Here is an 11,958-nt window from a genome sequence, read left to right on the forward strand (position 1 = left end):
CAAACAGGTTTAGAACATCAACAGAATTTTCATTTTTGGGTGAACTATAATGCAGCCTAATATAGCTGCTGTTACCATTTGTGTCAATAATGTAAATCAAACATCAGAAAGAAAATTACTTGCTGTCCTTGACTGAATCACTTTTGTAAAATAAATAAGAATGAATGTATATCGAATTTATACAGTGAAGACTATTCAGTGTATTTGCACATTTTCTTTATACAATATATTTATTATCCAGTGCTTTAAGTTTTTCAAGTAGGCCGTTTCTTATGATCTTTGTTCTGTTGTAGCCTCATTTGTGACTGTTTACTTGTCTTTAGTAAGCTTATTTTTACTTAGGCTAGTATTATGCGACTTCAGTGGTTTAACCGTACTTTTATGAAGCTATGAGAATACTTCTTGTGCGCAAAGAAAACAATAATAACATAATTTATTCAACAATTCTTCTCCCTGAGTTACCGTCTTCCACCATTTTGGAGAGTATCCATTGAACGTAAACAACATAATCAGCGTCGTTTACGTTCAGCATGCGCACGCTGTCTACTGAACATAACGCTGATTACGTTCAGCAAAAGTGTGCACATGCTAAACGTAAACAATGCTTACGTTGTTTACTTTCAGTGGATACTCTCCAATTTTACTGGACTATTTTACCGATGTCCTTGCTACGATTCTGGACCTGGGGACATTGTAGTTGCATTGCTGTCTACGGAGTGACAGAGAGCTCTCAGATTTTATCAAAAATATCTTAATTTGTGTTCCAAAGATGAACGAAGGTGTTACGGGTTTGGAATGACATGAGGGTGAGTAATTAATGACAGAATTTTCATTTTTGGGTGAACCAACCCTTAAGCATTTCTCAAAAATGTCCAAACTTAATTCACTTCTAGAGAAACATCTATAAATCTGTTAATATGAATGACATGGTTTGAACATGCAATACAGACAGATTTAACTGCTGTGACATATAACGTCTTTATTTATCTTAAAATTAAATAAAACCACTTCTCAAAGAAACAAGAACATGATCTTCTTTTCAATCAATGATATATGCATTCTTTATAACAACATACAGACAATATTATTCATTCTTTCAAGCAGACATTGTATAAATTAAACGCAGATTAATCCTTTAAAAAGCTAATGAAGTTATTCACTAAAGAGCATTAAGGGATTTTCTCTTTTTCTTTTGTTACATGATTAATGATGGGCAACAGGAGGTATATTAGACTGCTGTGACTTAGTGGTGTCAAAAATACTGATTTTGGTAACAGTCGGTACTGACATTTTTTAAATTTCCATCTTTCCTCTTACAAAGGTATATCCCTTCAGTAGTAGACCCAAAGGTGTGCTTCAGTAGGACAGCAAAAATGATGCTGAAGAGTGTGGGAGCTAAACACAGCCCTGTTTCACTCAACTTTGTATGTCAAGGGCATCAGAAGTTGAGTCATCAGCGGAAAAAAAACACCTGCAACACTTGAAACATTGAAAAATAGCATACAGAGAATAACTGTTATTATTCTTATTCTCTCTGTAGTTTTTTCATATTTATTTATTTATTTTTTGTGGGTTTCATGCTGTCCGCTAAGGCATAGGACACACACAGGCCTTCCCTCCTCACCAACGAAATTAACACTGTATCTACACCGGACGCAAGCGGCAAAATACAGTAGAACCCATTATAATCAGTGACTCCATTTACACTGGATGCGGTGCGACACGACAAATCCCCGACATTAACACTAGAACCGCCAGAGGTCGCTGTATACCTAAAAGCGCCAGCGGGTACATTTTACCCACGCACATGACAGCTGTTTTTGAATGGCTAAAGGACATATTATTTCACTGTATTATGCTAATGTCTTCACAAAGAAGTGTCTAGAGTCATGAAATGACTGTCTAGTCATCAACTATTTTTTTGTCCTGTTGTTTTATGTTCAAGGCTTTTTTATGCAGGCTACACTAGTCACTTTTCATAACGGTCATTATTAAGCTAAACAAGCCTGCACTGACAACGAGAATTAGAAGGAAGTAAATACATATTTGGGTGGTGTAATAGGCTATTATAATACAATGTCATTAATCAATATATTAAGATAACTCATGTTATTTAAATTACTAAAATAGCCTATAGACAATAATGAGCAATAATAGGCCTAATTCACCACATTGCATAGGATGATGCGATGACATATTCAAGTGCACAGCTTCACCTAATGAATTATTAATTTGTTTAGTTATATCATTTATAATTTGAATTATACAAGAAGAATACCAATAAACTTCGGGTAATCAAAAAAAAGTTTTTATTCATTACATCAGATCCAATTTTTTTTCTTCAGGAAACAGGCAGACTAGAATAAATAGCAACACAGAAGCGAACAATAAATGATAGAAATGGCAAAACAAAAATTAAATAATTAATCCAAATTTTGAACAATTATGAGTAACATTAGGATAAAACGTCTAAATATGATATATTGATCGCCGTCAGATGCTGAGCCGACAGGACGCTTTACTTATCTCCCCACCATCAAACTCTCCATCACTCATGGCATTTAGTGCTTCTTATACCGCTTCAGCATTCATAAATCACCTTCTTTTTCTAATTTTGTCTTTATTTATGAAACTGATAACCACTAATTCAGTGAGTGAAAGGCGTTGCCTAGCAATGTACTATGTTAAAACATAAGCAGCACGAAAATGACAGCGCGAACATACAGGCATTATATAGCGGGTAAATTTGACCCGCGCTGGTGCTTATAGGTATAAATGACCTGTTTTTTGATCTGGTTTTATCTAAACAGTTTTTAACAACAGGGGATTGTAAATCACACTATTTTAGTAAAAGTCAGTGACTGGGATACTTGAATGTTTTATTAAAAATGTTTTATGTACGTTTTAAAAACATCCACTGGTAAAATTTACCCCGTGGCGGTTCTAGTGTTAAACTGATGCCTTGTTCTATTTACGACGTACTGACACAAAGTTAAAATGATTCGCAACTGTAGCTTTGTCGCGTCAAGTGTAGATACGGTGAGTGAAGCCGATAGCAAGATATGTCTCGTCATATTTTCTGCATTTAGCTTTTGAATGACTAGCACCTGCCTGGGTCTGAGCGACTTCATCTATGGCTTTTCTTTTCCCTTTCACACACCGATCCATCTCCCATTCTAAGTTACGTCCTTTGGCTGTTTACTGTTTTATTTCTTTTCTTTTTCTGCTGATGGCCCGCGCCCGCCAGAGAACCACACTTTGAGAACCACTGATTAAGACCAAACTGACCCAAGCAAGTTGGTCAGGAGTTGTGGTCAGTGCCCACCCTAGCATTGAAATCCCAGAGAATGAACAGTGGCTTGTTTGTTGAGACACCGTTGACAGCAATGTTGGGATAATTGTAGAACTGGTCCTTTGCTTCAGCTGCGGTAGTCAGAGTTGGTGAATAAGCACTAATAATGCTGACTAGACCTGCTGTGTAAAGCTGTATGGAAAGGACTCGTTAAGATCCCATATCCCACATTATATGAGCAATTCTTCCCAGCAGACTCTTTCTAATTGTGAAGTCTACACCATGTTCGCGCTGTCCTTCTCCCTGATGGATCCAAAACCCGGGAACCTGGGGGTGTATTACAGAAAGATCCTAACTTTGAAATCTTATCTTATCTGTTTGGTAACCAAATTGATTTAAGTTAGGACCACATTTAGGACAGAGGCTATTACAGAACAGCATTTCCTAAGTGCGTTATTTTATCTTAACTACAGATAGGAAGGGGGTATAACAGAAACCTCCTAACTTGACATAAAATCCTTGATTTTATTCCATTTTTTAATAAAAATTTAATTATTGACATGAATTATTACTTGCTGCTAGGAAGGAATATTTCGTTTTCTGCCTATTTCTACTTTGTATTTTCGGTGGAGTTTGTATTTTTGATTGCACTTACTGGTAATTATAATAATTGCCCTCGGCTAAGAAGGAGCCTGTGTTATTTGCATTGCTCCCTTCCTGTATTTAAGTGCGAACTGTAGTTTCGATTTGAGCAATTGCCCTGCTATAGGTTATTGGCTGGGCTAATTAGAAGGCGGCCACAGCAACTGTAGAGTATTTAAACTGCTTGGTCACTATCATAACTTGGGAGAAGCGATTAGTCAACAGAAGAGATGGACGGCTGCGCGTGAGTGTTTTGCATAATACTTGTTTATAGATCTGCTGCTTGAATTCATTTTGATCTCAAACGACTTACCACTACAAGCACGCACAAATCAGGCAACCAACTTGACTTAATTTACACACGCAATTGTATTGCAGACAACATTTTGGTAAAACCCCTACATATCTCTGATCATTTCTTCATTACATTTAAACTACATTTTGCTACCTGTGTGCCACCAACCCCTATACCGGTTACTTTTAGACGAAACCTACGCTCCCTTTCCCCCTCCCATCTTTCCTCCATAGTATCCTCCTCTTTTCCCTCACCTACCCATTTATCATCTCTGGATGTGAATGCAGCAACTGACACTTTATGCTCTACTGCATAAACTGACAATAACAATAATTAAAAAAAAATCTTCACAGTATAAATGTGCAGTGCAAAAATAGCATTGGCTTTGCCATTTCTACCGAACTTATCATAGTTTCAATTTCCACGGCACTGAAATTAAAAGCTCACCAGCTTTGTTTATTCATTTTGTTTACCTCATCAGCCAATACAGTGTTGGTTGCTTGGTAACAGACCTGAGAGTGGATTGTCGAACTTGATGATGCCATTTAAGATTTCCTAACTAGAGATAAGATACAATTTTGTAAGATAGGATAAGAATCCTAAAATCAAGTTAAGATTTGCTTCTGTAATACGAATTTGCGAAAAATCCTAATTTAACGTATCATATCTTAAGTTAAGACCTAAGATAAGAAAGTTTCTGCAATACACCCCCTGGTCTCCTGAAGAGCAACTATGTCTAGTTGCATTCTTTGTAGCTTCTAGTTGATAACTGCTGTCTTTTGAGTTTCACTTATGGCTCATTTCCACTGAGCGGTACGGTTCAGTACAGTACAGTAAGATACATAGCCGTGGGAACATATTTTATTTGGGTGTTGCTGGGGGGCAGGGCTTGATGTTGCAGGGCGGGGCTACGGTGGAGGATTTTAGACAAAATCCTAACATTTAACAGCACAAACAGTTATATACTGTAAAAGAACATACAAATGAATGAAGCCAGAGTTATATGAGAACCAATATATATTTGTGCTTTTGTGATTTTAGTTCAAGATTTTTTTCTTTAATATTTCTATTATTTAAGGGGATTTTTCTAAATATTAACATGGCTGATACGCCATGTTTTTGGTCAGTGTGCACACTCGCTGACTGAATTCTGCACTTTGGCGAATTCTCTCATCAGAAACAACAATGTGCAGATGTAGTTAGTACATGCGATGTAAATAAGAGATTCATTCATCATACACTGCAGACAGCTTCCCTTATTATAACCTGGGGCGGTTCTAAGGGGGGGCAGTGACCCCCTGCCATCAAGCTTGGCCCCCCCTTTGGCCCCCCTAAATTTGGAATCATATCACGCCAAACAATTTTGGGTGAAATGCGCAGTTTGTCCTGTAAACTATGCATATAAAAAAGAAAAACATCTCCAGCAGCTAAATTCAAATCTGCGTTCGCTGGCTGGCACAGAGTCAGAGACACACACGTTTTTAAAGCACTGTGCATTATAACCAATCCCATACTATTATGTTGAGTTTATGAATACAAAGACCAATCAGAGGCGTTCAGATGAGTCACCGCTGAAACACGCTGTTTCGTCACTGCGCGCGCTGGCTGACTGAAATCTCTGGCTAATTATCTCATCAGAAACAACAAAGTGAAGATGTACGAATGTAAGTAAGATATAAATTTTACAGTGTAAACAGCTTTAGCGATTATTATGGGAGTTTTTGAGAGTGCTTGAATTTGCTGGACTGAAGTGAAAATGTTCTTTGATAGTGTAAACATTCTTTGCTCTCTTTTTGTACAAAGAAAGTTGTAACGTTCGTAGGTCGGGAAGAAGGAGGCGGGAACCGGCGAATGCTCCAAGAAAACTTTAATAAAATAAACAAACACAAAATGAAAGTAAAGCGGCAGCCCCTCGCAGACGACTGCCGCACACAAAACACAAAATAAAGTCCAGGCCTGATCCTCTCTCGTTTTTCACTGTCGTAACTCCTCCTTTTATTCTTCCGGCGCTCCTCCGTGGGACTCGAGACCGGTGAGTGGTGCAGGTGTCCCGCATTAGCATTTCCTCAACCGGCCTCGCTCTGTTCCCACGGCTCTCGGCCCCGCCCCTCTCGTCACAAAAGTGTTATAGGCTAATTAGTAACTTACTATGTTTTTATTAACTTCACATTAAATACAAAGTCAGTCGTATTAAATAGATTTAATGGTATGACACCATATCTGGTACTTAAGTAAAAAGACGAATTTTTATGCAAAGTTAATAGATTAATACTATTAGGCTACTTAACTAGAGAACTAACATAATCTATAAAGGTGCAAAATGCATTTACTTGCATGCTTACTCAAGGTATGCTGGTTCCAAAAACGCATCTGGGTGTAAGTTAATTCAACCAAGAGTATGTTCCTGGTTAACACACAAGACATTCTCAACAGAGCGACGAATCGACGAGTGACCTACTCCAGAGCAGGTTATCTTCAGAGAGCAAGTTGCTATGGTTACTTACATACCCTGAAAGTTACCTCCGTTTTTGTAACCGAAAGTTGAGGTTATCCGCTTACCCTTAAACATACCCGGTAATGTCACATAACCTGCTTTCTGGAATACCCCCTAGGGCCGTTGCTAGTGGGGTGAAAGGTGGTGACGGTTGCAGTGGCCCACAGCTATGGGGGACCCTCCAGCGATTTCCAGCATGGAAGATGCTCAGAACAGCTGACGGGCCACTGCTGCTCGTCATCACGAAAGCTTATCATTTGCACAAGTTTTTAAGCCTTGCCAATTTAAAAATTCAAGAGATTTAAAAGCATTCAAGCACAAGATGCCAAAGAACTCAACTGAGTACTCATGCAAACACAGAATTGAGTTCTCTCCCTCGCACTGTGTTCTGTGCGCATAGTGCACACACAAAGAGCCGCAGCTCACAGCCCAGGAACACCAAATTGAGTTTTGCCTCTTCTTGTGCTTGAACGGACAAATATGTACAAAATTATGTCACAATACCTGTCTTTGTGCGTACCATTGAAAATCTGTTAGTTATGTCTTATGTGAACGAAACAGTTGAGAAAGAAATCAGATGTGTATCATTGTATTTGATGCATTGTCTCTTAAAGTGACCACGTCTAATTTACTAGCTGCTGTCTGTGTCCTTAATGTTAATCTAAGAAAATAGAAGAGACAAAATCACTTATGGAAGCATATGGGTAGCAATATTCATTTTGAACTTTAATATGCAAAATGACAATGCAATATGTAAAATGGCAATGTTTTCCTGTTTTTAAATTTACATTTTCCCATACATATGTGCAAAATTTAGTGCAAAATGAAAATGAAAATTCAATTATATAATTCACATTTGCCATTTCCTACACTAGTATTAATATGTAAATTAAAAACATATTTTAACGCTTTATAAGTTGCAAAATTAAAATGAAATTGTATTACCCAAATTGATTAGATAAAATCTCCAAGCAAAAACTGTAAATGTCCAAGCAAAACTTTCAAAATGCATTCTGTACCAAAGGTGCAGCAAAAAGGTAGCAAAATGGTGATTTAAATGTCTTTTATTTTTCTTAAATGCATTGATACTTACACTTAAGACGTTTCAACTGCATTTTCATTAAATACCACGCGATAATGTAGTTTAAGTCAATGTGAATTTGAAAATGCATTCTAAGCTGATCACGCCCCCAACCTGTCAATCATTACATCAAGGCGGGGCTCAGCAACAGAACGCACAATGGGTCAATATTTACCATTAACCAAACGCCTTTCACCTGCCTTAACATCTCTCACTGTTTTACACTCCGATTGATGCACATAAGCAAACACACAATGCAATTCTACACTTTTACCTATTTGCCACCATACTTTATTCTTCTTCTATAATGGATCGCGTGTCCCCGAGCACCTAAGCATTGCAGGTGCGTCGCACATCTCACTGTCTGCACGACGAGTGATGCACGTAAGCAAATTCTTCACTTATTTACCACCTTACATTAGCCTATATTTTTTTCCCTCTCTCTTAATCCATAATATAGCGCATGTTCCGTGGCACCTACATGTCACGCGCCTGCCACAAGAGCAGCCACCGGACACCGCGATTGATGCCCGTGATTTATAATATTAAGATATCTCACTTTGGGTGTGGCATGTTCTGTGACAGCTGCGTCTAGATCTGACTGGTGAAGTACCATCTGGGGCAGGCAGGAGTAGCAGCGTTTTCTGTATGGTCACGGGCATCAACCGGAGACGCTTAGGTGCCACGGGACTTGTGCTCTATTATGGGTTAGAAGACAGGAAGGCAACACCGTGTCTACACCGGACGCGAGCGGTGCGACAAATGACAGTATTGAACCCATTATAATCAGCGATGCGACACAACACAACAACTGTCACGTCCGGTGTAGCCACGGTGTAAGGTGGCAAGTAAATAAGTGTAGAATTGATTGCTTATGTGCATTAATCGGAGTGCAAAACAGTGAGAGATGTTGAGGCATGTGAAAAGCGTTTGGTTAATGGGGAATATTGACCTATTGTGTGTCCTGTTGCTGAGCCCCGCCTTAGTATAATGATTGACAGGTTGGGGGCGTGATCAGCTTGGAATGCATTTTCAAATCCACATTGACTAGTCTAAACTGATCGCAGGGTATTTAATGAAAATGCAATTCAAACCTCTTAAGCGTAAGTGTCAATGCATTTAAGAAAAATAAAATACGTTTAAATCACCATTTTTGCTACCCTTTTGCTGCACATTTGGCTCAGAATGCATTTTGAAATTCACACTGCATTTTGCTACAATTATCACGCGGTATCATGATGAAAATGCATTCCATGTGTCCTACCTCTAGGTCTAAATCATAGACTGTGGTCTAAATGCATTTAGGAAAAATGGCATTTAAATGATCATTTTGCTACAGTTTTTGCTTGGACATGTTAAACATCTAATTGATTTGAGTAATACATTTTAATTTTGCAACTTATACAGCGTTAAAATATGTTTTTTAATTTACATATTAAAACTAGTGTAGGAAATGGCAAATGTAAATTATATAATTGAATTTTCATTTTCATTTTGCACTAAGCATTGCACATATGGTATGGAAAAATTTAAATTTAAATAAAGAAATGCATTGCCATTTTACATATTGCATTGCCATTTTGTAAATTACATTTCAAAATGAATACTGCTACCCATATGCTTCCATAATCACTCACTGCTCTTGACTGAATTACTTTGTAGTTTTAACAAGAATTAATCTATATTTTGAAGACTGTGCAATGATATTTTACATTTGATTATTCGTTTTCTGTACCTGAACATCAAAAAATTAGAAAATCTTAAACATTGTTTAATTTGCATCTTTGTTCTGCTTATTTATTTGTACCATTTACATAATTTAAAAAAGGGCCCATGGGAACAACCTGCACCGTGTCCCAGCTACGGCCCTGATCCTGACCCTGGTCTAATGGTTAGAGAGTCAGACTTCAATGACACTATGAGAAATTAAACTGATCTGATCAGTGGTGTTTTCTGCAGAGCTGCTTTATAGCCAAACTGAACTAATTTAATAATTGATGCAATGGAACTGAACTAACTTCAGCTAAGCAATAGCACTATTTCATTTTTAGAGCTGCTTTACAGCAGAATTCAACTGTTTTTTCTCTGTCCCTGTTGATCACTGTAAAGCTGCTTTGAAACAATCTGTATTCAATAAAGTGTTACAGAAATAAAGGTTACTTGACTTGATATAGAGTTGTGTAGTTGCCCAATGACAGTGTCTTGTTTGTTTTTGAAAAACGCTTTTGACCACAGCGTCAGACCGAGTCCCAAAACACACTTGTAGCCAATCAGCAGTAAGGGGGCGTGTCTTGAAGAGAGCGCTCAATTTGAGTGCACAGGACGGATGTTAGCAGAGATAGAGGGCAGATTAAAAAAAAAGAGGAAAATATCAGAGAAACAAAATGTAAAAAAAGAAGGGTTCTTCTTGATAGGTAAGTAACGTTGATTTTGCTTCATTTCACACAAATTATCCATGTTGGCTTTTGTTTGAATATGCTTGTGTGTCATCTTCACTTGTTTCCGTGATCGCCGTTGGGGGTATGGGAGTGTTTGTTTTGGTGCTTTCAAATATCAACATCGTTTGGCAAAAATCGCTTAGTGCACCTTTAAATCTAATGCTTTAACAGTTGGTGACATCCTCAGAAAACCTCTAATGGCAGCGCATTGCCATAACTTGCCTATGATGACTTGACAACTGAGCGCGGGTATTTCACTCACGTTGGCTGCATCAATTATTTTCATCATTATAATGTTTTCATTTCAGGCCTGATGAAAGTGAAAGAGGAAAGACAAGATCTGAATGAAGTGGAGGAGAAGCATCAGGATCAGAAAGATCATGATCTCAACACTGGAGAAAAATCAGTGAGTTTCTCTAAAACTGAAAACGGCAACATTCAAATACCAGAAGTCAAAAAGCCTTTCAGCTGCTCTCAGTGTGGAAACACTTTCAAACAGAAAAGAAGCCTTATGTACCACATGTTAGTTCATGCTGGAATAAAGCCTTTCAGCTGCTCTCAGTGTGGAAGGAGTTTTACACACAAAAAGCAACTTAGTGATCATGTGCATATTCACTCTTCAGAAAAGCCTTTCACCTGCCCTCAGTGTGGAAACACTTTCACACGTAAAGCAAGCCTTAACAATCACATGATAATTCATAGTGGGAAAAAGCCTTTCAGCTGCTCTCAGTGTGGAAACACTTTCAAACGTAAAGGATGCCTTAAGAATCACATGTTAATTCATGCTGGAATAAAGCCTTTTACCTGCTCTCAGTGTGGAAAGAGTTTTGTTCAGAAAGGACACCTTAAGGTTCATTTGATAACTCACTCTTCAGAAAAGCCTTTCACCTGCCCTCAGTGTGGAAACACTTTCACACGTAAAGGAAGCCTGAAGAATCACATGTTGATTCACAATGGAATAAAGCCTTTCGTCTGCTCTCAGTGTGGAAAGAGTTTTATTCAGAAAGGACACCTTAAGGTTCATTTGATAACTCACTCTTCGGAAAAGCCTTTCACCTGCTGTCAGTGTGGAATCAGTTTCGCCTATAAACAAGGATTTAATATTCACATGAGAATTCACACTGGAGCGAAGTCATCTGTGTGAGAAGAGTTGGAAAGCTGGTCTCAGAGCTCATGTTCATCGCTTTCACTGTGCCGTGAGGAAATTGAACTGATCTGGAAGGAGATTTCTAAGGGTTGACTCTAGTGCTGGGTGGTATACCGGTTCATACCGAATACCGTGTTTATTTTTTTTATGATATGAATTTCTAAAATACTGCAATACCGGTGTATGTCGTTTAAACAACGTTCGGAATGCGACACTGTTTGAGAGTGGTCTCCTTTCACTGTTGCACTGTGGTGAGGGAACAGCTGTATGTGTTACTAAGCGTGAAAGTTCTGAAACTGAAGCTGTAACTAGCAGAACGTGAACTCAGCCACAAATATTCACCGCCCCCTGCCATCAGCTCCTGTTTCTCACACACATGAGCGTGACTTTAGCACTATATTTAGCAACTTTCAGACCCTTTTAGCGGCTTTTTTTCCATAGAATATACTGACAAACCTAGCAATTTTTTGGATGAACCTTAGCCATTGTTCAGTTGGAAGATGTCGCTTGTACTGCCCAGCGAGGTCTGACTCTCCCGGTGCAGTATTGCCTCTCTCTGCGTCTGTTCT

The 11,958-nt window shown here is 38.3% G+C and overlaps 1 protein-coding gene across 1 annotated transcript in view; it reads left to right on the top strand.

The window, feature by feature from the left end:
• LOC107666958 (gastrula zinc finger protein XlCGF8.2DB-like) overlaps positions 1 to 11,386 on the top strand; it is a 21,226-nt gene extending 9,840 nt beyond the window's left edge. The window contains exon 2 of the mRNA XM_016458514.1: positions 10,551 to 11,386. Coding sequence (XP_016314000.1) covers positions 10,551 to 11,386 — 836 coding nt within the window. The remainder of the gene's footprint in view (positions 1 to 10,550) is intronic.
• The last annotated feature ends 572 nt before the right edge of the window (positions 11,387 to 11,958 follow it).

Source organism: Sinocyclocheilus anshuiensis, unplaced genomic scaffold (genome assembly GCF_001515605.1).
Source record: "Sinocyclocheilus anshuiensis isolate Anshui unplaced genomic scaffold, SAMN03320099.WGS_v1.1 scaffold1523, whole genome shotgun sequence".
In the NCBI taxonomy this organism is placed as follows: Eukaryota; Metazoa; Chordata; class Actinopteri; order Cypriniformes; family Cyprinidae; genus Sinocyclocheilus; species Sinocyclocheilus anshuiensis.